The sequence below is a fragment of the Capricornis sumatraensis genome, chromosome 6 (genome assembly GCF_032405125.1).
Source record: "Capricornis sumatraensis isolate serow.1 chromosome 6, serow.2, whole genome shotgun sequence".
NCBI classification, from domain to species: domain Eukaryota; kingdom Metazoa; phylum Chordata; class Mammalia; order Artiodactyla; family Bovidae; genus Capricornis; species Capricornis sumatraensis.
The window spans coordinates 48,551,913-48,577,736 of NC_091074.1; the positions used below are offsets into that span (position 1 = coordinate 48,551,913).

General features: G+C 39.2%; 1 protein-coding gene across 1 annotated transcript in view; it reads left to right on the forward strand.

Annotated features, from left to right (window-relative positions):
- GLIS3 (GLIS family zinc finger 3) overlaps positions 1-25,824 on the forward strand; it is a 477,578-nt gene that overhangs the window by 142,426 nt on the left and 309,328 nt on the right. The window contains exons 2-3 of the mRNA XM_068974601.1: positions 6,977-7,184; positions 13,494-14,619. Of these exons, the coding sequence (XP_068830702.1) occupies positions 6,977-7,184; positions 13,494-14,619 (1,334 nt within the window). The remainder of the gene's footprint in view (positions 1-6,976; positions 7,185-13,493; positions 14,620-25,824) is intronic.

A 25,824-nucleotide genomic window follows, 5' to 3' on the forward strand; every position in this document is an offset into this window, starting at 1 on the left:
CATCACCAACTCCCGGAGTTCACTCAAACTCATGTCCATTGAGTCGGTAATGCCATCCAGCCATCTCGTCCTCTGTCATCCCCTTCTCCTCCTGCCCCCAATCCCTCCCAGCATCAGAGCCTTTTCCAATGAGTCAACTCTTCGCATGAGATGCCCAGAGTATTGGAGTTTCAGCCTCAGCATCATTCCTTCCAATGAACACCCAGGACTGATCTCCTTCAGAATGGACTGGTTGGATCTCCTTGCAGTCCAAGGGACTCTCAAGAGTCTTCTCCAACACCACGGTTCAAAAGCATCAATTCTTCAGCACTCAGCTTTCTTCACAGTCCAACTCTCACATGCATACATGACCACTGGAAAAACCATAGCCTTGACTAGATGGACCTTTGTTGGCAAAGTGATATCTCTGCTTTTTAATATGCTATCTAGGTTGGTCAAAACTTTCCTTCTAAGGAGTAAGCATCTTTTAATTTCACGGCTGCAATCACCATCTGCAGTGATTTTGGAGCCCTCAAAAATAAAGTCTGACACTGTTTCCACTGTTTCCCCATCTATTTCCCATGAAATGATGCCATTGGTGAATATATAATGTCCAGTTGTTAATTCAGGCCCACCAACCTGACTCAACAAGTCCTCTATTTTCTCCCTTTTTTTCTGGTGAGATCCCCTTCTTGCAGGCAACTCAGATTTCTCATTTCCTTAATACATGCCATGCCTCCTCCCTGCTGTTTCCATGTCTGCACCTTACTAGCTCCTCATTCACGTGCTCATTTGTCTTTCAGTTTTAGCTTATTGTTTTCTAAAGAGTGTGCTTTAGTATGCTAGTCTTGGGTGAGTCATAGGGGAAAAAAGCACCTTCAACAAATATATTTTGTGTATTATTTGCTCCTCTTGGAGATTTATTATATGCATTTACATTTTATAATGGCTCTGAGAAGACCTCTAATAAAGAGATATGGTTAATTAGAGTTTCCCAAAGTTTTGTGACTGTGGATTTGTCCATGACCTCACGTAATTTGTTATCGTTGAAAACCCTTGGACTTCCTAAAAGACATGCTTTTTTGGTTAAGATTATTCTTCAGTGAATTATCCGGTACATAGAGATTTCCCCCTTTTCTGAACTCCTGTCTCTATACTTCAGTTTCATGCTTTATTCTTACAGTAAAGTATCATTATCTGGTTGTTCCTAGGTGAGTACGTCTTATCTCTGCGGAGTTATTAGCACCATGGAGGCAGGATGCTCTGCTCAGTAGTCCTTCCCTGTCATAAGTTTTGTGCAGTTTTGACTGTAACATACACTAAATTTAAATGTTTTGTTCTTGAATAAGGAAGCTAGCAATTTCATTCTGATTCCCATCTTTTGGTGTTCTTAGCAATTTACCCTTGCTTTACTAATATTTCAGAGTAACAGATTACTACAACTTCATGAACACATGTGAGTATGTACATGTGTTCATGAAAGTTGTCACTACTATATCTCTGCAGTAAAGCATTACAAATTTGATAAAACACTGTATAACAAGCCTAGTATGTTTAGTATGCAAGAATTTATCTCTAGTTCCCTGGAGGAGTATGAATGAAAGCTGGGGAGAGTCTAAGAGTAAGATAAGGCGGGAGTGAGGAAAGGCCTGAAGTGTGCAGTCCATCACGGGGAGGATGTGTCAAGTGGAAGGTCTTGGGTTGGGAGGTATCAGCATGCAGTCCGTAGTCATTCAAGAAAAGAGGTGCTAGAAATAACAGAAAGGTACCATAAATGAGTTCTTTAATAAAATATAACTAACATTTATAATGCATAAGTCCCAGGCCCTATATATATTACATATATTGGATCATTTAATCCTCAAAACAACTCACTGGGGTAAGTAATAGTAGTATTAACTCCATTTAGAGCTCAGAACACTGAGGCACAGAAAGCTTGAGTAACTTGTCCAAGGTCACATGGCCATTCAGTGGTGGAACTAGGGTACAGATCCATGCTTTTAATTATTGTGCTGTTTGCTATTACCTCTCTCTTCTTTTCTTTCTCTGATTTTCTACTTTTCCAACACCCTACAGCTCCCTAGCGTCCACTGATTTACCATTCCGTTCTCGAAGATCCACTTCTGCAAAGTATTTCTTTGAAATTCATTATCCTGGGTTGGAAAACAATTGCTCTAAAGGTTATTATTGGATAATTAGTAATATTTGAATATAAATGGTGTATTACATACTAGTACTGTATCATTGCTAAATGTCTTAATTTGATGATTGTGTTATGGTTACATATTTTGGGGTGAAGGGCATAATAATTAAAACAATAATAGGCTTATATATAGTAAGAGATGGATTGATGGTTAGACAGACCAACCGATGGAATTTATCAATTGATAAATTAGAGGATTCATGCACTGTTCTTAGAACTGTTCTGTAGATTTGAAATGTTTTACAATGAAAGATTGGGAAGAAAACCCTGATCCTTAAATATGGTAAAGTTATTATAATATATACGAACCCTTTCAATCCTCATAAAGCCCTATGTATTAGGTACTATTACTTTCCTCAGGACCTTACAGGATCCTGAAGCACAGAGACTTCTAAGTACCTTGCTCAGTGTCACACAGTCAGTGGATGGGTGAGACAGACTGAAATCTTGGTATGCTTTATTTCTGTTTCCAAAACACTCTGCATATGTGTCGGGTTGAACCATAAAGAAATTGGTCTTATTTGATCATGTTTGACCTGTAAAGAAAGACATATGACCCAACCTAGGAGCAGGGCTCTCTTTTATAGAATGGCTGTTTTGGTGTTCCTCTTCATCGGCCGCTCTTGGAATCTTGATGGGACTCTTGCTGGGACTCTTGTCTGTCTTGCTCACCATTGTCTCCAGGGACTGCCCAGCTCATGGTTGGCATTTGATTAGTCAGTTGAATGAACAATAAAAACCACAAAAAGAACTGATTACTTTTCCTTATCACCTCTCATATATATGTGTCATTTATGTTCCCCCAATATCTGTGTCCTTTTTAGAGGAACCAGTGAATAAACATAGATCGTTCTGAAAGATGCAGCCTCAGCAGGGGTAATTGCAACACAGTCAGCTATTTGACTTCAAGAGAACTCTTTTAACTAATGAAGATGTTAATTAAAAACACGGCCTTGCTAAGATGACCTCTCAGTTCAGGAAATGCAAAACATTTGTACTTCCCACCAACATGCAGTGATTTTGGCTAGGATGTATGTGGTACTTAGAATGCCATCCACTCTAATTCTTATTTGAGCAGTAAACACGTTTTAAAAAAATGTCTCTAAAAATAAGCAGTATTTTAAAATGAAAACCAGCACACAAGTAGTTGGCACATCTGGTAGTCAGAAAAGTTCTATGGTTTGTTTGCAGGGAATGACAAGCCAAGGAACGTTCAGACTTGGCCAGTTGAAAACTTTTCTTCTATCTGTGATGACACCTGGTTCTAAAAAACATTGGCTCCAGGCTCAAAGCAGAAAGAACATTGGAAATGGGTAAAGAATTAAATAGTATCATATACTTGTATCTTGTTTTATGCAGGGAATTATAAAGAACTGTCTTCTTCTTACTTCAAGAAAGAATGCAGGGGAAAAAGTGATGACAGGCATGAACAATAATAACAACAGCTGCAACAAAAAATCACAACCAACATCAATTCAGTACCTACTACGTGCTAGGCAATGTGTGGAGTCCTTTGTGTGTATAATTAATACTAGATGCACAACAACCTTGCACTATGAAGTAGTGTTATTTTATTCCCATTTTACAAATGAAAAGAGATAGACATAAACACAAATAATTAAGTAATTGGTCCAAGTCACACAACCATCCTGGGTTCTGGGTTCCCAAGCAGGCTGTCTCCAGAGCCCAAACTCCAATACACTAGACAATTGTGAGCAACTTGGAGGTATTCATTCTGTCCAGAATTATGAAAAATATTGAAGTTAGATGCTTCTGTTGAGCACAGTGGTTCTTGGTCAAAGTATTACTTGTCTCCATGTGTGAGAGTGATGATGCCATTTTCCAGAACATTCTTAAAGCTGCTCCACAAATATAATCTGTTTCCAAGAAATTTAGCTTCATGGACACTGTATGTAATAACCTGTCAGAAGTTGTCACTCCGCTCTGGTGAGATACAGCTCAAGTTGACTAGTGAATTCAGGAGGAGGAGGTGTTATTGTGAAAATGACGGAGACACTGGGGAGGGGAGGACTCATGCTTCTTGATTATAGTCAGAGAAAAAGTACTATGAATGTGAGGACCCAGGGTATAGGATTACAAGGGCAGCCTTGACCAGTGTAAAATTCTAGCCTCGGAAGATGGATTTATAATTACTACTCCCATAGCTTCATTCTCCATCCACACCTCTCATCAGGCACACTGTGGAGAAACAGCAAAGGACTGACTTAGCTGGAGTCTGTTTGTGAAAAACGACACGGTTTTAAACAAGAAGACCAGGAGGGGTTTAGTGAAAATGATGTCTCAGTATTTAATATCATATATTAAAATCTTTTATTTTCATTCATTCTTAGCTTCATTGACAGACTTTATTGTGTACTGTACAGGCCTTAGGCTAGGTGCTGAAGAAGCAGTGATGTCTCAAGCAAGAGCTTTGTCTCTAAAAAGCAATCAAGTATAAATGGATGACAGTCATGTAAACATTTCAGTTCCCTGAAGGTGCTGAGGCAAATTTGTTCTAAGACTGTGGGGGAATGAAAAGAAGCATTGATTAGATTTGCCTAGCTGGTAGTGTGTGCAGGGAGTCATAGGGAAGATGATCCTTGAAGAGAGAGGCTGATCACTAGGTAGACAAGTTAGGGTAAGGCTGTACCTAGCAGAGAGAAAAGTGTGAGCAAGAGAAGGGTTAAAATAATTTTTTCCTCAGTCTTATTCGTATTTATCTATTCTAAGGTGTGCGTTATTTTCACATCAGAGTATCTGTGAAATAGTAATACCATGTACCAGTTTGATGTTTTGACTGATATATGAAATAATGGTATGACTTATATGGCATCTAAGATTTGATGAAATGGTGTATTAATATGCTTTCGCACCAAATAGCATTTCTTGGGTATGCTGTTCCAGCTGCTAATATGTCTTTGTTTTAGAGGTAGATATTAATACCTTTTTATTGTGAAGGAAACAGGCATGAAATGAGTGAGTTCCTTAGATAAATATATGACACTGAATTGGACAGAATACCTGACATCTAATATTGCTTTTAGTAGCAGTGGCTGGTAGGGATGGAACCTGGGGATGGAATTCAAGTGTCTTATATACTGGACATTGCCTTTTTCCAAGGTAAAAAGGGAGTTTGAAAAGCAAATTGCATGTAGCTTGTTGGAATTTAAAAAGATATTAAGCTTATGATCATTGCACAAAAATGTACCCACTCTCTTGGTGTCAAGATGAAAATCTGATGGTAGAGTGTTATATGAACTACGAAAATATAGACACTATATATGACTCATGTTTCAAGGCACAAGAAGATGCATCAGATAGAAGCAGCAGGGAGAGGGGTAGGTTCTGGTTTGTGTATCTGGAAAAAATTAGGAGACATTTCTGTAGGATCTTGGAAAGTATTCAAGGAAGGAACGAAGCATCCAGCACCTAAACTTAAACACACAGGTGCCTTGAAAATGCACTCTCATAGAATTTGTTTCTGCTCTGTCAGTAAAGCCCTGTGTGACTTTGGGCCAGTCAGTTACCACTTGGATTTTAGCTTCCCAGAGGCCTGGACTAGAGAAGGGTTCCTGCTTGGTAAAGATACTGTGACTCTCCTAGCACTTTGGAGATGTGAATTCATTGATGAGAGTGTTGGTGATTATGCTAAGGTCCTGTTTATCCTTAGTTTTGTGGGCTCTTGGAAGAGAATGTTACAAAAGATGGAAAAGTCATTTTGTTTTTGCTATTAATTTTTAAAAAGACAAAATAAAGAATTATATTCTCTAAAGCTAAGTAAGGAAGGTTACTGTGATGCTTTTCTACTACTTTGATCCCAAATATATCAAGGAGAAAGATGAGGAATTTGGTGAGAAAACTTTAGAGCCTAATTTGCCAGAAAACCTAGGATCATATTTCTTTTCATTTGCCTGAAATGGAAACTGAGACTTGACCAAGTAGTTTGCAAAAAATGTTTGAAAAAGTATATCCATGTAAAAAGAATGTCTAGAATGATTCAATGACTATTATTCTTTTTTTTTAAATGAGTCATGGCAGTGTTTACCTTTCTCCTCTTTGCTTTTCACTTTTCCGTAACGGCTCAGATTCTTGAGGGTTTCTTTCTTTCCTTTTTTTTTTTTCCCCTTCTGGTTATGTACCAAATTTTTACTACATTCAAAGATTGTTGCTAATGAAATGAAAAATCTATGTCAAATTTGGTTAACATACTACTTTTAAAATGATGTTTTAAGGCTGTCTCATCCTGATTTTTTAAAAATTGGGTATACATCCAATGACAATATATCAGGGTGAAGAGGGAAAATAAAGATTGGAGAGACACAGCCAGACTATATCCTTTTAAAGAGGCTTTTTGGAAGGCCAGACTTGAATGAAGTGAACCAGTTAAACAAGTTTTTGTCAGTAGTGTCAACTTTCCTTGCTGGGTGATTTAAGATATTAGCTATTTTGGAAAATACATGGTTTGATATAAGTAATCCCATCTACTTACCACCTTAACCCTTTAGGTAAAGAGATGATAAAATATGATTCTTAATATAACTGGACAGTTGAAGGAGCAAAATGTAAGCATATTTTGTATGAGTGGTGATTATAGAGGGGTTTCTATTGTAGCATTATGGATTTCTCATTGGAATTAGAGAAAGCTTTTTGGTATCACTAATACTGAAAGAAAAAAAAAAAGATGATCTAAGGACTGTCTTTAAAGATGAGTCCTGATATAAGTGCGCACATATGTGTATTTACTGATTTCTGATGTAAGGGACATGAAAGCTAACCTGATTCATTTGTTTTTAGGGGCTCTTGGCTTTGGGCCTCAGTGCAAGTCCATTGGAAAAGGCAGCTGCAACAATCTAGTGGTCACCAGCAGTCCCATGATGGTTCAGCGACTGGGACCCATTTCACCTCCAGCAAGCCAGGTCTCTACAGCATGCAACCAGATCAGTCCTAGCTTACAGAGGGCAATGAATGCAGCCAACCTGAATATACCTCCTTCAGATACCAGGTCTCAAATTACTTTTTTTTCCCCCTTCTTATGTTATAATCACACCCATGAGTGTTTTCCCTTTTCTTCCTGAACACATGCCCACACAACACACATACAGACACACTCATTCTCTCTCTCTCACTCACTCAAGCAACTCTTTTACTTTGAGCTTTGTAGGGGGAGGGTGTATAAACCTGTGTGTACCGTAATACCATCTTAATTCGGAAGAATGATTTCGTACTTTCTGTCATAACGTGTGAGTGAACTTAATGCCAACTTTGAGAGTTTGGGGCCTCAGTGACTAAATGCGTGCATGTTAAGTCGCTTCAGTCATGTCCTACTCTGTGCGGCGCTATGGACTGTAGCCCGCCAGGCTCCTCTGCCCATGGACTCTCCAGGCAAGAGTACTGGAGTGGGTTGCCACGCCCTCCTCCAGGGGATCTTCCCCACCCAGGGATTGAACTTGCATCTCTTATGTTTCCTGCATTAGCAGGTGGGTTCCTTGCCACCAGCACTTCCTAAGAAGCCCCCAGTGACTAAATACCAGTATATTAATATTTTGATTCCTGGTAAAGGTCATATCATGGCCTGGAAAGATAAGATGTTCCATGTACATCTGTCTTAGCTGCTCGTTTTTTCAGTGTTTATGTTGCAGTATCCTAAGGCTGCTTTACAGTCTGTTTTGTCTGTCCATCTACCCATTCACTTGTCTAACCAAGTATTTTAAATATCTATGTTCTGCATAATACAATAGTTGAAGTTTAGAGAGATAGTTGAAAAGTTAAAGATAGAAATTGTGACTTTTCAGACTTTATGATGTATCTGGGAAGACATACTCTCATGTGTGAGTTACATAACATTTCAACACAATGCCTGATTAGGTGCTGAAATAAGTAGGTTCAATAAATGCCATATATCTATCTCATGGGAGATAATTAAATAGGGAAATTATCTCAGGCAGATTTTTATATCTCTCAAGGTTGATATTACAGGCTACATAAAACCAAAATACTCTGCAATGTGTAAGGTCTATTTCTATGTTTGAAATGAATTATTTCATCTTTACAAGTAGTCTTCTTGGAGAAATACAATGCAAAGTATTTGCCTGCGTCCTAGATCTGCTGTAACTGTGATCTTACCAAGAAATTGGACCTCTGTTCTGTGGACGTCTGTACCCTTCTTGGGGGACTGGAATCTGCTGAGATGCCTTGCAGTTCTGGGTTCTATTTCTTCCTCTTCTTCCTCCCCTTCCTCCCCTTCCTTTTTCTTTTCCTCTTATCTTTCTCCCTCTTGTGTCTCTGCACTGTCCTAGCTGCTACTCAAGACTCTGAAATCACAGTTCCTGGATGATTTTTTATGCCATTTTTTTTTAATGAGATGGGAATGTGTTTTTTTCACCTGAGATTTTTTTGTGTGTGATGGAAAGCTGCTTCTGTCATTTTCCTGTTGATGATTATGCCTTGAGGGACTCTTCAGACTTGCTGAGTATTGCATGTAAAATTAACTGTACTCATGGGGTAGGTGTCTTTGGGAAGTCTTCAGCTTCCTGTCTGTGGCAAGTCCAGCCCATGCCTTGAAGGCAGAGAGTCATAATTAATGGAGAAACTAAAGGTAGGCAGGGCACAGGCTGCTCCAACCATGCATGTATCTAGTGCAGTCCCTTTCATGGGTCGAGCAGGGAAGGGTCATTATCTCAGTGTTCTCTAGCATATTTGATTCCTTAGCATAAATTTTTATACTTAAAAGACAACATCTTAGAAATGTATTAACATATGTTTTAACTATGTATTCTGTGAGTCCTTCTATGGAAATAATTTTTTTTGCAGGATGAGCAAAGAAACAGGAGTTGGGAAGTAGCTTGGTAAAACATCACATTCACTTTTAGCAGTTTGGAAAGTTTGCATTTGTTTGTGGTACTTAAACTGGTTTGTGTATTCCATAAGAGGAGAGATAGGATAGGAAGCAACAGTTCAACCTGAAGGCATTTTGCTATCTAGAGATAAAGATAGGGTGCAGAGAGAATCAGCTTTTCGTTTTATTTATTGGGAGCATGCCTGAGGGTGGGGGGCGTGGGGGGAGGACGAGGAGGAGGAGTTGGGATGGTGAGGAAGTTTAAACTGTTCAATCTGAGTGATGGTTGCCCTATAAAAAACTGTAAAATTTATTACTGTTTTTCCTGATTATCTATGTAATTCTCACTAATTGTAGAAGATGTGGAAACCTGTGGACAAGCACAAGACAGTATATGATAGTCATCCTGAATCCTATCACTCACAGGCAACCACGGGTGAAATTTTGACATATATCCTTCTTGTTGTTTAGTCACTGAGTCGTGTCCAACTCTTCTTTGACCCCATGGACTGTTGCCATTTCTTTCTCTAGGGGATCTTCCTGACCCAGGGATGGAACCTACATTAATGTATATATATATGTATATATATAGATATATCGTCATTTTCTTGCGCCCCTTTTTGAGGAATTCCTTGTTGTAAGTATTTCTTTTGAGCCATTTGGCTTGGTCATCACACCTCTTATGGCCCCAGTAGAGTTTCTGAGCTCTTGCTTCACCAGCCACCCTAACCTATTTCACTGATGATTTCTTAAGTTTTTCATATTGCTTTCATTTTGTTTGAGTTATATTTCTTTCACATATTGCTTCAAATTAACCGGTCCCAGGAAATAATATGCTTAGGATTAGATGAACATCCAGAAATGGAGATTTCTCTCAGTATGGTGATAGAAGCACAGCTCTTTGTCACTTTCTTTCCCATGGGCCTGATGTGGGTAGCAGCAGGGATTATAGAAAAGAAGTTTTTGGAATCTTTCTCAATGATTCAACACATTGTTTCAGAAAGAAAACAGAAATGTGGGTTCCATTTATAGCTTGTGTGACTTTAAGTCTCTTATACCAGATCTTTTAATCAAGATGAGCATTACGGACCATGTGTTGGGTATGATATGGGGAAAACAATAGAGGATATATCTGATCCAACTAAGTGACTGCTTATCAAATTTGCTGCTTTATTTGTACTTCAGTGGCACCCCACTCCAGTACTCTTGCCTGGAAAATCCCATGGATGGAGGAGCCTGGTGGGCTGCAGTCGATGGGGTCGCTAAGAGTTGGACAAGATTGAGCGACTTCACTTTCACTTTTCACTTTCATGCATTGGAGAAGGAAATGGCAACCCACTCCAGTATTCTTACCTGGAGAATCCCAGGGACGGGAGAGCCTGGTGGGCTGCCGTCTATGGGGTCGCACAGAGTTGGACACGACTGAAGCAACTTAGCAGCAGCAGCAGCAAGGATTCTTGGCTCTTTTTTTTTTGCATCATTTGGAGGAATTTCACAGAATCTTGGTTTTATTCTTTGTAAAACAGAGGTTATTTTAAAATTCCAATTTGCTTACTTCACAGGCTATATTAAGTGGAATAATATATAGGGAAAATACTTTGTAAGTTAAAAATGGTTATCATATTAATTTACTCACCTTAATCAACATTTTTTGGCGGGGAGAAACTTCATCTAACACTCTGGTGGGTGTTAAAGAGATAAAAATAATCCCTTTTATTGGAGGTTTTTGAATTTTATTGAGGAAGACAACACCCACATATGCCTGAAGTTAGCTATGTTTAAGGTTCAATATAGATAGAATATAATTTTTCTGGAAAGAGAACTTTTACTGAGAGCTACTATGTTTAGGGCAGGTTTCATGGATTAGAACTTTGAAATATTAAAATATCTGGGTAATTGCTCAGAAGAGATGTGGGCTGCTAGGCAAAGGCCATTTGTTGGAAGTTTTGTTCTTATTAAGTATCCAAGAAGAGAGCTCTCCACTCATATTACTGCCTCAGTGAATAGGACATAGAATTGCTTTCTGAAAAAATTTTGATAACTGTCTTAGAACACTGAGATATCTAAGGAGTTAAGGAATGTGCCTGCATGGAATTATGCTCAAATTTAAATCAAGTCATATTTAGGTGTATTTTAAGAAAAATAAGGAACAGCTCTTAACAATGGAACAAATGAACATGTCTCACTATAGGCAGCCCTCAAACCAAACAGTATAATTTCAAATGCAAAACATATACAGGTGGGTAAAATACTTCCTACCTGCTATTCCCTGCTTGACTGGTTTGATCTCCTTTCTTGATCTCTCAAACCAGTCAATCCTAAAGGAAATCAATCCTGAATATTCATTGGAAGGACTGATGCTGAAGCTGAAGCTCCAGTACTTTGGCCACCTGATGCAAAGAGCTGATTCACTGGAAAAGACCCTGATGCTAGGAAAGATTGAAGGCAATAGGAAAAGGGGGCGACAGAGGATGAGATGGGTAGATAGCATCACCCACTCAATAGACATGAATTTGAGCCAACTCCGGGAGATAGTAAGGGACAGGGAAGCCCTGCATGCTGCAGCCCGTGGGGTTACAAAGAGTCGGACACTGAGTGGCTGAACAACAAATTCACTGCTTAAAAATCTGAAATGCTCTGGCATGACAGTGACCAGGCAAATGCACCATTTAAGAATGTTATATAAACCACCTCAACCTCAGGGTGTAAAGCAAAGTCAGTTGTCTTTGCCTTATATATGACATGACTACCGATTTGACTTGGGTCGGAAAGCAATTCCTGAATCTCCCTGGGGAAGGGACTAAAAGGCCCTTGACATCCTATCACCAGGAGCTATCTGCAGGGAGAGCTACATGCTGTGGGTGTGCTGGGAAAATAATTGAAAGCGTTCATGGGGAATTGAAAAACAGATGGTTCAGAAACTACTCTGGGACTTGCAAAGGACTTCAGCCCAAATATAAGGATCTGGACAGAGAAAAGAAAATCTGTGTTAGGGGCAACTGGACTTAAATTCTTGCTGTGTTTGTCAGTGGTAAACATTACTTCACTGGATGAAAACACCAGATTGACAATGGTGTTATCTCTCACCTAATACTGTGCATTTCAGAGTCGAGATGTTTTCTTGCTAATCTCTCATGCTCGTAGGAAACAGTGTTCCTGGCTTCCATTTTGTGAAAAGAAGTAAGAGGAACAGATGGGATGAGAATACTTCTATTTTCCCTCAGTATTTTTGCAACAGGTTGCTTTATAACAGCTGGAAGTAGTAAGTGGGCTCATCCTGGGAAAGACAGACATTCTATACAATATTTAAAATTTTTTTGTCAGAAAAAAGATCTCTGTAGAAAGCCATTAAAAGCACATATTAAAAAGCTGGCTTTTTAATATACACTATTCTGAGTTGGGAGTATGGTAAATTGTGTCTAGCTCTTTGGGACAATGTTTCCATCCAAAAGGCATAGCTTTTCCCTTCAGTGATTTTTAAAGCGATGATATCATGGTTAAAGCAAAATGAATTTTAAAGTGGCTAGACTACATACAAAGCATTTTGATATTCAGATAAATGTTGTGACATGTGAGGCATGTTTTATAAAGGGTAAGAAGGACAGGAGAAGAATTGTTGCTGCAGTAATTAAAGCAGATGCTTTGCTCTCAGTGCAAATCTGCTCTGATTTGAGGACAGCAGCTCATGGAAGATCCAAAACTGCAGGTGTAATTAAAACCTTGCATGACCCACATGCAGAATTCCAAATATGACTTGACTTCAGGTTGTCACTCCCTTATGTATTACAGCTGTATTTTATATATAATTTTTATTTCTGGGTCAGTTTGATGTTGTGACTGACTATTGACTACTTATAGTGTGAATTGCTGTCTTTTATAGAAATATGTAAAATTCCTTGATATCAGTGGAACAAATTTGTGAAATTATTATTAAATCCTCTGGATGACCCTTTGACTTTGATTTACTATTTTTTTTTCCAAATTAAGCATCGGTTTATGTTTTACCTTACCAAATAGATTTCACTCAAAGGCTGGGACTCTGTTTAGACTTGTATTCCTAACAATGCCTATTTGTAGTGTGTTGCACATAGTAGGTACTTAATAAATACTTGTGTATTTGGTTTTCAATAATTATTCCTAGGTCTCTTAACTTTTCCCTGTAGTAAAAAAGATATATAAAAATATAGCAAGGACTGTTTATTATCATTGAAGTATTAGATTATTTATAACAATAGATCTTTGTTTTATTATTCCAATAAACATTAGCCTTTATTTTTCATCTTGGTAAAATGTTATGTACCTGGAACTAAAAGTCTTGGGCTTTATCTTAGCCAAAGAATGTGTGTTTAGCTGAGAATGCAATTAAGGGAAGTACTTAAGAGATTGTCAATGCAGTATTCTTTTAGTCTTAAGCAATCCATATCCTGCTAAAATGTTTGTCTTTTTTTCCCCCCCCTCTTCCGGCTGCTGTTCCAGGTCCCTTATTTCACGAGAGTCTTTGGCCTCCTCAACTTTGAGTCTGACAGAAAGTCAGTCGACCTTGAACGTGAAACAAGAGTGGTCGCACGGCTATAGGGCTCTCCCTTCGCTCTCCTCGAACCACAACTCTCAGAATGGCACTGATCTAGGGGACTTAATGAGCCTTCCTCCTGGAACAGCCATGTCCAGCAACAGTGTCTCTAACTCATTGCCACCCTACCTTTTCGGTATGGAAAATAGCCACTCTCCTTACCCCAGTCCCCGACACTCTTCAGCCAGGTCCCACTCGGCCCGCTCCAAGAAGAGAGCACTGTCCTTGTCCCCGTTGTCCGATGGCATCGGGATAGACTTCAACACCATCATCCGCACCTCGCCCACGTCCTTGGTCGCCTACATCAACGGCTCGAGGGCTTCCCCAGCCAACATGTCTCCACAGCCTGAGGTCTACGGGCATTTCCTGGGAGTGCGAGGCAGCTGTATTCCTCAGCCGTGCTCAATGCCAAACAGCCAGAAGGGAGTGCGGGTGGCCGGCGGCGGCCTGGCTCTCCCGGCCTACGATGAGGACGGTGCCCTGGAGTACGAGCGCATGCAGCAGCTGGAGCACGGCGGCCTCCAGCCCAGCCTGGTCAACAACATGGTGGTGCAGCACGGCCTGCCGGACCCTGCCGGCCACGCGGCCGGCCTGCTGAAGACGGAGCGCCTGGATGACTTCCCTGGCGGCGTCCTGGACCTGCCCCCCGCACCCTCTCTGCCTCCTCTGCCACCGCCGCCCCAGCCCCAAGGCCCCCCGCCACCCTACCATGCCCACCCGCATCTGCATCACCCGGAGCTGGTGCACCAGGCCCAGCCGCTGGCCCTGCCTCAGGCCGCCCTGGAGGAGGATGGGGAGATGGATGACGTTGGGGGCAAGCACTGCTGTCGCTGGATCGACTGCAGTGCCTTGTATGACCAGCAGGAGGAACTTGTGCGGCACATTGAGAAGGTTCATATAGATCAGCGGAAAGGCGAAGACTTCACTTGTTTCTGGGCCGGTTGTCCTCGAAGGTACAAGCCATTTAATGCCCGCTATAAACTGTTGATCCACATGAGAGTTCACTCGGGGGAAAAGCCCAACAAGTGTTCGGTGAGTCTGCTAAATCCCCCTGGAGTTCACTGAAGGTGTATGTGGTTTTCCAAACTCTGCCACTAGCTGGGGAGTGTTTTCTTTATGGAGTGTGGTTGCTGGAGGTCTAGGTATCCATGAGATTTGACTCCTCTTCAGCCTGAGGAAGGGGAAAGTTTCTTTAATTATTAGTGGCCGGGGTATCTCTCCACTTCTAGAGTCTCTTCTGCAAATGTATCTGATCAGGGGAGGTTCATCTGCCACACTGTCCAAAATCTTAGAAAATTGATTCCCGTCAGGCACCAACTTAAAGTTGCTGAAATGTGCAGGGCAGAGAAACACACACCACACCACCAGTAAGCTTTAGCTCTTTTCCAAAGTAAATATTCAGTGACTTCCCCTTCCCTGCAATAACTGGGTGAGTATTAGGGTTAGAGTGATGGTTCTGATATTTGGAAAGGAACTCACACTTAGCGACTTGGCTAGTAAAAATGTTGCTGCATACACCCACCGGCCTGCACACTGCACACTCCAAGGTTGTGAGACTAGTTAATGATTTATTGCCAGCATTAAAATACTGAGGGACACCACAGGAGCAGAATCTGATTGGATCTCCCTGAACTTTATGGAGAGGAAATTGGGTGAAAATGTATAAAGAAAAAGAACCCAGGGGGGACCGTGTCTTTGGTGTTGAAAGAAGTTGGCATGGTGTCTTTCTCCCCATCTCGCCTTTTCACAGCATCAATCCTGGAACTATCTCTGTTTCTTTGCAAAATTTACTATTTTTGAATAATATGACTCTTGAAAGGTTGCACAATCATTTCACACCTAACAGAAACCCTCTGGGTTTACAAGCCGGACATCACAGTTGGGATCACAGCATGGCTTTGCACAATCTCAGACAGCTCGCTTAACTCTTGGAAAAAGAAGATCATGTGTTTTATGTTAGTCCAGATGGACAAGAATATTTCTTTTAGAGTTGAAAATCTGAGAATTGTAGGTATTTCCTGGATATTGAATATGCTGCAGGTCACTTAATGTTTGAAATAAATGTATATATGTATGATTTTGAAAAGGAACTTATTTAGATGGTGGCCCTGTAGCCAGAGTCCCTTCTTTTTGTAGTATGTCTTGATAATAAAGAATCTGGCCGGTGTTTGCCATGTTAATATTTGATTATAGATTAGCCAAGTTGTCGGATTCATGTAAAAACAAACCAAACAGGTGGTAGTTGTAAGGCAAGTATTAGAAGCACTTTTTTCACCATCCAGTAGGTACTTTTGAAAAGGTTTTAAGAATTTCTGGAGGAATGAAATTGCATTTCTTGTCGTTACAGTATGCCCCATGTTATGATTTTTCTTAAGGAAAACTTGAAGCTGATACATTGTAAGAATGCCAGGTTATATGACTGAAAATAATAATTGCATTCCAGCCAACAAAACCTTACTCTGTCAGTAAGGTTCTCCATTAAAAATGCCAGAAAGAGACAAGCAATTTAAGGCAATTCCATTTACTCTGTTTGGAACACACTGGCCTGTTGCAGGCAAGAGAGACATTCAGTCTCTGAAGGAAAACAGTCCAACCTTTTAGTTCTGACTAATCCTGGCTGAAAATAGTTTGCTGGATTTGGCTTTACTGAAATAAACATAAAGGCTTGAATTATCCCCCCCCCCCAATTTTTTTTTGCATTGCAAAATTAATTTTTGTGCAATAGGATTTCCCTATTTTCCCACTGTTCCCAGATTTTGAAAAAACATATAACTTTGTAAAGTTGACTTTTGCTAAAGTGCATGATGACTATTAAAAATAGAAATGCTTCAGTGAGAGAATAAGCTGAGAGGTGAATGTTTGTAGGCATCTGCATAGGTTTTCATGATATTATTCAAGATGGGTATGGGAAATGATTACTCTTTCTCCCCTGGTCTGCCTACTCCCCACTGCTAGATGAAATCTTTGCAAAATTTAGATTGCTTGATTTAATAGCATATCAGATCAAGGCCCACAAAACATTAAATTACATGTTATAGTGTAAATGTATTAGTACAGGGTTTCTTAGAGGCTGACTAATGTTGTAGCTCTCATCTTGGGACTATATATTTTTAGCAGGGAGACATCCATTTTCTTATAAAACATACATATCATGAACATTCTGTCTTCTGAAAACTGTTATGATGCTACATGTCATCTGCTTGATTTGTAAGGTTATAGTTAACTGGTAGCAAATAATTTTGCTCTGAAAGTTTAGTAATCCTCTCAAGTTGTAGCCCATGGAGAGAAGACATATTGTGTGTAATGTGGATGCACATCTGAAAAAGATGCATTTTTCTGCCTTTTGCAAAACCAGTCTTTACGCTCTCAGAATCCAAACAGAAAGAACTATTAAAACTCATCTGTTTCATCTCTCACTTTTTTAGAAACTGATGGTAGTTGATTCAAAGCTCAAGATCTTTGCCAAGTAAGATGACCACGTTCTTCTTTTGGAGACATGAAGTGATCTTTGGGTTTTTATGGCTGTGTCACATGCCGCAAAGACTAGGAGTAATTTAAATTAAAAGGCCTAGTCCACTTTTGTTTTACTTATGTTTAACTGCTATTAATTTTCTGTGGACCACAGTTAGAGTTAGTCATCATTTTCTCTCACTTAGCTTATTGACCCAGGAAAGATGTGATGACCCAGTTGTGTTTGGTGACCATGACTACAGGCAGCCCAATGAGCTTCTGGAAATCATGGTAAATGGAGGGTGTGTGAAAGGGCTATTCAGTGACAGCCTGCTTACAGTAAGAGGCTACCACTGGTGTCCTCCCTTGATGCCAAATTCCATTTCATGCATGGGAGAACACATTCTCAGAGTCTCTGACTGTAACTCCTCAGCCTTACCCAGAACTCTGGGATTTAGATCACTCAGAACTTTAGGTGGCAGAACTGGGGGAGGATTGCTAATTTATTACTTGGTTAACTTACTGGAAGAAGAGAATGGTTTCTTTTCTCTTTCCCACCCAAACAACTCCACCCTTCTGTAGATCTCATTCTTACTGCTTCTCTGGAAAGTCAACCAGCTGCTCTCTTTTCAATCTTAGCCTTGATTAAGAAGATATTCCCAGCCAATGGCAAAGTGCTGGAGGGGTAAAGGCCTTAGCAGGCAGACAGACAGACCTCAGTTAAATCAGAAACCGGAATATGTCAGTACTATATTGAAAAATACCTGAGTCCATTCACTTTTGTCTACTAATACAGCAACTTGTAGGCATGATATTATTCTATTTAGACCTTCATGAGCTTAGACCACCCTTAACATTGATGAATCTCAGAAGTATCAAAACTTTTGAGCATTTCCAGGTATAACTTTGCTGAATTCAAATTTTTTTTTTCTGAGATGATAAGGTTTCAAATTCTCAACTCAGAGCAAGTAATGAAGCCTTATAATTAGTTTCTTTCCCAACCCTGTTTCATGTTCATTAAAGGACAACATAAAGTATAACCCCAAACTATAGATGTACACTGTGTGCTGTTCTTAGTCGCTCAGTCGTGTCTGACTCTTTGCAGCCCCGTGGATGGTAGCCCGCCAGGCTTCTCTGTCCAGGGGGATTCTCCAGGCAAGAATACTGGTGTGGGTTACTGTGCCCTCTTCCAGGGGATCTTCCCAACCCAGGATTGGAACCCAGGGCTCCTGTATTGCAAGCGGCTTCTTTACCATCTGAGCCTCCAAGGAAGCCCAGGAATTCTGGAGTGGATAGCCTGTCCTTTCTTCAGGGGATCTTCCCAACTCAGGAATCCAACTGGGGTTTCCTGCATTGCAGGTGGATTCTTTACCAGCTGAGCTACCAGGGAAGCCCATAGATGTACACTAACCATCCCTAATGATAGCTACATTAAGTGTTCCAACAGAGTGCTCACTGAGAATGTTTTTACTGTAGTAGGTCTTTTTGCCATTAAATTGAAGAGTGTGCAACACCTAGATAGCATTCCCAGGAAGATGTGCTCTGAATGAGGCCAGGTACACTCTGTCTGCTAGTACTTATCATGAGAAAGCCTATCTGATCAGAGCAAAGTGAGCAGAGGGGCAGAGTTCCACTGCCAGGATCAGAAACACTGATCCTGGCCTTTGTACACAATAGAAAGCAGTTGTGCTGGGAGGTTAGGGAGTGTTAATAAGGGAATTAGGGGGAATGTGGGTCACCACTTAAATTTTGCTTATTTTTCCTGGATGAATTTTATCCAATAGCAAAAAGGAATTTTGCAAAACTTTTACCCACCCACAGATTTTCACGAAAATGTCACTGACCAAAGACAGCTTTGAATCTTGTATGAATTGACTCATTTCTCCACAGGCATTTTGCCTGGCAAAATTCTCAGTATTTGCTTTGGCTTGACTATTGGGTCATTTGCTTTTTAAGTAACATTGGATTATGGAATACAAGAAAATAAATACAGAGCTGGGGCCATGTCCCCATTCCTCTTTTATGGCCCGATTTATGGGTTCATGAGCCAGCTTTAGCCATGTAAGACATTTCTTGAGGTAAAGTAAGTTCATTGTAAAATGTGGAAGAAGGTTTCTTCCCCGCACATCCTTTATTATTTTGATAAGATTTAGCATTGATGTGGTGACCACAAATTAACTGAACAGAAGGAACCTCAGAAAAATATCATCTAAGCATAACTATTAGTTATCACACCATAATCTTCATATTGGCAACAGTTAATAAATTTTCATAGTGTCACATGTTGGAGAATATGGAGAAGGGAATGTTTTAACATTACTAGTGAAAGTAAATTAGTCTAACCAATTTTGGGAAAAAACTGTGACTATCTAGCTAACATGAAGTTGAGAATGTATAACAAAACTCCAAGTGTCTTCCCTGGAGCAACTTTTGGTGTCAGGAAGACATACAAAGAGGTTTTTATTATACCTTTGTTTTTTTAAAAATTATAAATGACTTATCTGTCCATAGATAAGTTACATCAGTAAACTGTGGTTTATTCCTAATGAAATAATATGAAGAAATTGAAAATTAATGTGCTGTGTATAAACTGATATATCTATATATTGATAGATAACATGAATAAATAGATAACACTATTAAATGAAACAATTATATGCAAGAGGGAATAATAATACAATTTATGTATATTTAAACATATGCTGCTGCTGCTGCTAAGTCACTTCAGTTGTGTCAGACTCTGTGCGACCTCATAGACGGCAGCCCACCAGGCTCCCCCGTCCCTGGGATTCTCCTGGCAAGAACACTGGAATGGGTTGCCATTTCCTGCTCCAATGCATGAAAGTGAAAAGTAAAAGTGAAGTCACTCAGTCGTGTCCAACTCTTAGCGACCCCATGGACTGCAGCCTACCAGGCTCCTCTGCTCATGGGATTTTCCAGGCAAGAGTACTGGAGTGGGTTGCCATTGCTTTCTCCAAAACATATGCTAAGTAGTATTATATAGTTGTTGTAGATATATAGATACATAATTACTTAATATGTAATACAAAATACAATAAAATCATGTAGGCAGGATAACTTTAGGATAGTGGATACTTCTTGAGACAAAAGAAATAGAAATATCTGGGATTTAGGGATTTTGCTTTATCTTTTATCCAAAGAATGACAGAAATGAAACAAAGTATTAAAATTATTTTAGCTTGGTGGTGGTAATACAGGTGTCATAGGTATCTTATAATATTCTCTATGTGTTGCTGCTCATTTGAAATATTTTACAACTATAAATAAAAATTTTTATCTAAAAAGAAAAGAAAATCAATGAGTATAACAATCTAACTCTGTTCCATACATAAGTTTTTAAGATGAGGAGGAAAAACCTAGGAAAATTAAGTGATTTTTCTAGACTAAGTTGTTTGGTCATTGTCTACGTATTCCAAGGAGATGATTTTTCCACTTTGACTAACATTGGAATTGCCTGAAAAGATTTATGAAATACCCATACCTTGATCCTACCTCCAGAGTCTGTGATGTAATTGGTCGGGGATATAGCTTTCCAGGTGATTCTAAAGTACAGAAGGGTGAGAATCAGTGTTCTAAAAGCTTCCACATTCTGACATTGAACTCAAGAGAGGTGAAAGCCTACCCTGTCATCTCAGGTAAGGTGTAGGGAGGCACTGTTTAATAGAAAGTACATTTTCGTTATCATCAATGCCCTGACAACGATTAGGGTACTCTCGTGTTCCCTTGGAATAAAATTCAAGACGAGATAAGATTACAGAGTAGCTCTGGTAGTGGCAGAAGGCTTTCAACTGAGTGTCTGTTTCATATTCAGAGTATTCTCTCTCTACAATTAATAGTCAGTTAAAGATTGGGATGAGACTGTGCTGAGTAATGAATGTCATTGCCACCTCTTTGTCTCTTGAGTTAAAAGTGAAACTTCCAGATTTGTCACATTATTCCCATTTCTAAAGGTAAGATAGAGTGTTTTCCCTTCCAACTACCATGCATGCAGCCTTTCTGCTTTTAATATAAAATGATCTTTAGAACATTTTTGCTACTATGGATGTTTCTGAAGAGTTGGTAAATTACCAAAATATTGAATTTTTCCTTTTAGCAAATCTGCCTGATATGATTAAATAAATGAAATTAACATTAATATCCTCTTTGTCTCTTGAGGCCGAAATATCACCAGTGAAACATCTGGTAAAGATCAGAGAGAGGATAGTTTCCAAATCGTATCCCACAAGGCATCAGTCTGTCAAACATTTAATGCAAACTCAATGATTTAAAAAGATACAACTAAATCACAGAATTATTTCCCATCAAGTTTACATAAGAAAGAGATACCACCATATTTATCTGTGTATGTGCATATCCAACATAGTGTAGACATATGTATGTCACCATAAACTACAAACCCATTAGAATAGGTAAGAACAAAACCACAGAAATTCTCATCAGATGGGGCATTGACCACAGTTTATAAGGCTTCTGTCAAATTGGATTTTACATCCCCAGACACAATTTAGAAAGCTTCCATTTGGTAGTGGTTTGATTTTATTTTCCTTTGGAAGGCATTTAATCCATTTTACCTGGGGAACTGGCCTTTCATGAACTTTGTCCTGAAAATAAATTCATAGCAGATTTGGCAAACATTTCATAGCAAGTCATGATTTATGTTTCTTTGCCCTGCACTTCTAGTATTAATGAAAAGCAATAGATAATGAGAGAAACTTTAAGAGGCTAAATATTTGAGGCTTTATCCTCATTCAGCAAAATCGTTAACTACATTGTGGTTAATGTTCCTTTTAGTTCATATTTGTCTTGTGGCTTTCCTCTAATTTCATGCTCTGAAATACTGTTTTTAAAATTAGAAAAAATTAGGATTATCTTTTCCTAAGTGATCTAATTAAGGGAATATATTTCAGATCTTTTGAGGTTTATTCATATGTAGATTTTAAAACGTGTTTTTCTTAGTTTCAGTGTGAAAAATTAGTTTGGCAATTTTTTAGACATGTCTTTTGTGACCTTTGGAATATTTCTTGATTACCTTTGCTTTGAGTGGTTGTGTTGATATCTTTGAGTCCAAATACAATTCAAGTATGTAGAGTGAAAGACACAGTTATGTTTCCATAAAAGAAGTGTCCTGATTCTCTTTGGTGTTTCAAAAGTGTTTTGTTCAAACTTTGGGTAGAATGATGTGGAAAAGAGATTTTTTTTTTTTCTGGGCAGATTTATTAGTTTCTGTTGTAATTACTGAATCAGGGCTTCTGTACTATCAATAAGACAATGAATGTTGTAATCTTGGGCAGTGGATATGTGGCTGGCAAACACAAAACCTGGGTGAGCAGGTCCTATTTTCCATTTACTCCAACTATGGACAGCCTCAACCAGAGAGGAGATTTGTTGATTTGGTTAGGTGTCATCACTTGTATCCGAGGTTGGTTTAGATAGAAATTTGATGAGAAAATGGAATGAAACCGGTGTGTTCTTATTTTGCAGCACACTATTTTTATTTTCTTGGGTCATGGATCCTAGATTTGAGTACAGAGAACAACTAATACTTTTGAATTTTTAAGAATTAAAGATGATTAATTTGAAAAGTTATTGAGAAACTGGAAAATGAGATGACCTAGTTCTGGGCAGACAGGGCAATGTGCATGAGTAATTGAACTTAGTGTGAGCATATAGTTTTTTATTCAAACTGGGACATTTTTGAGTGTGAAAGCGATTCTCTTTCCCTGAAATATTGGTGTAAACCAGGCTTGTCCTGGGAGAACCAGGATGTATAGTTGTCCTACCCCAATAGTATATGCACCGATGTGTCCACCCAATCAGTGCATGCTCATTCATTCATTGGATCACTTAGTACAAGCCGTGTACCATGCTCTGTTCTGGAAGCTGGGAGTGGGTAAGTACTGAAATAATGGGATATTCTTTTAAGGAGAGGTGACAGCTATGAAAATAGTTATTTACACAGCAATTAAAACAAGGGCTCTGATATAGGTCTATGCAAGTTGTTTTAATGGGAAAACAGGGAAAGAAGCTTCCAACTATGTCAAGTCTTAAAGAAGGTGACTGCATCTTGAAAGAAGACAGTGATTCTTGCAGAGAAAAGGAAGGAAGCCATTCGAGTGGAGCACCACAATATGTGATAACTCGGGGGTCAAAGAGTCCAGGAAAGAAACAATTTGTAGGTAGTTCAATGGCCCCAGACTAGGTAGGAATGGGAAGGGAGGCTTGAAACTTACTTTGAACTAATAACAAAGGACTTTTACTATCAAACACGGGTAATATTTTGAAAACTAGGAGAAATTACACACCTGTTAATACGAATGCAAAATTGGTTAAAACAAAAATCTTTAAAAGCAACATCCCTAAGGCATGAAGCACTCTGCTTTAGTGCATGTGAAATGAAACTTTGACTTCCCCCAAACCATCTCATTTTCTCGTAAAGTTTATACTTTCTTTCTTCACTGAAACATATCTCTTGTTAGTTCTAATACGAAACACAAATTTTTCTTTTGCCAAGTGATCAGCCGGAGAAACTGATATACGGAGACAAACATAAAACTATTTTCTGTGGTGGACTTTAAAGGAAAAAAAAAAACCCGAGGAAGACGAAGGACCAAAGGCTATTTGATAAGTTATGTAGAATGACAGATATGGACAGAGACTGTATACATTACCTTGGGTATGAGTAGCCTTCCATTTGTTAAATAATTTCCTTTTATAATCTGTAAAGAGAATAAAGTACTGTTAAGCACTTTGGTTGGACTGGTACTCATTATGTTTAGCTTGTCAGCCCTTTCCCAACTTCCCTCCACCTTCTGACTACTAAGATGTGCTTCGGAATTTTTTCTGCTCAGACTGCATTAATACAGAGCAAGCTAAATGTTTGCGATGGTTAGAGGAATGCACATTAAGGGAGTTCTCATCAAAATAGCACCCATTCCTGGCGATTCAATCTGGAACACCTTAGGTCTTCATGCCTCTCTAAACTGGGGAAGGCAGAGTGAAAGGAGAGCATGGCCTTCTGTTACTTGAGCTTCCTCTACACGAGAGGCACTCACCTCTTCTGGGGCTTGAGCCTCCCAAGGTCAGGCCATTTGCCTGTGTGACCAGAGAGCCAGCCTGGAGCCAGCATCAGTAGACTTAGATGTTCAGAGTATTGCAGATAGAGCATCTCACTGATCTTGTTCTTCAAATTACCAAGCTTGTGCAAAACTTGTGCAGAACAGGCTTGTGCAGAACAATTTCTTTTCTCTCTCTCTCTCTTTTTAAAGCAAGCTTTTTTTTTTTTTTCTTTTTTAAAAAAAAAGCTATAATTTTTAAGCTGGGGCATGGATGTTGGTCCTGGTAAGCTCATCCTTTGATGAGAAATATTGCTACAACTATTCACTTTTCACTTTCATGCATTGGAGAAGGAAATGGCAACCCACTCCAGTGTTCTTGCCTGGAGAATCCCAGGGACGGAGGAGCCTGATGGGCTGCCATCTGTGGGGTCGCACAGAGTCGGACACGACTGAAGTGACTTAGCAGCAGCAGCAGCAGCAAACTGTTTTCTGCCACTTCTGTCTTCCATTCCCAGTCCCAGTTTCTAGTGTGAAGCCACCAAATGGTGCTTTGTTAGCCAAGAGAATGGATTTGGGGGTGGAAGAGCAGTTGTAATGAAAGGAAAATGGGGGACCCCCACCTTAAGCAAAAATCTGAGATGGAAATCTGTCTTCCATTCCATCTGGGGTGGCTCTTACTGTCTCTTTCCCTCCAGATTTCCATGCTGCCTTAGGGACCCATGCTTTTGCTCCTTATTTTTTCCTTCCATCTAGTCAAGGCTTGTTTTTGGGAAAGAACTTCGTCAAAAATAAAATTCATATGTATAAATGGTGAATGACTGAGAAAAGATTCAGTACACTGGCTTCCCAAGGGGCAGCTACTATTTTCACTAGGAAGAAAGTGTTAAACCTCTCCCTTAGAAACTCCTTCAGAGAAATGAAAAGGGAAAGAAAATTTGTGTTACAAATTCTGAGTTACTGGATTACTTTAATCTTCACTGTAGCCCTCAGAGTGAAGTAATTTGTGAGTCTGAGGCTCATATATTCTCTTCTTTATAACTATGTATTCAAAGATATGTATTCAGATATGTATTCAAGTCCTACCCATAGCACCTGGCTCAATGATTAGAGTAACGTATAGTAGTTCTCAAATATATATACATACATATCTATCTACATACCAAGCAATCAACTTATCTATTTATTTATATCTGAGTATATATATGTGTATACATATATGTGTGTGTATGTGTGTATATTTTTGGAGTCAGGTGAGGACACATGAAGGTCATTATTATTCTATTGTTTCTGCTTGTGAGAAGATTTGAAAATTTCCCTAATAAGTTAAAAATAAGCAAATAAAGTCTTTAAGTTAACTTCTAGGAAAGAAAAGGACAGTTTGTTCCTTCAAGCATCTCAGAAAATGTTGCCAGCCATTTTTTTCCTTAGGTATCCTATGTTCTGCTCTGAAAGCAAATTAATTTTTTCCATTTCTCTTAAAGGCCTCTGAAATAATTTTGTTTAAAAATGAGATGAGTGATTCTCTTTAGCAAGAGTATGATATTTGAAAAGCAAATGATAGCAAGGAAGTGTTACTGGAATATATTAAGATAATCTAACTTCTGCAATAGACAGTCCCAAATCTCAGTGGCTTGGTACAATAAAGGTTTATTTCTGGTGCATGTTATATATAATACACCTTGCTCCTCATGATTGTACAGTGACTCAGCAT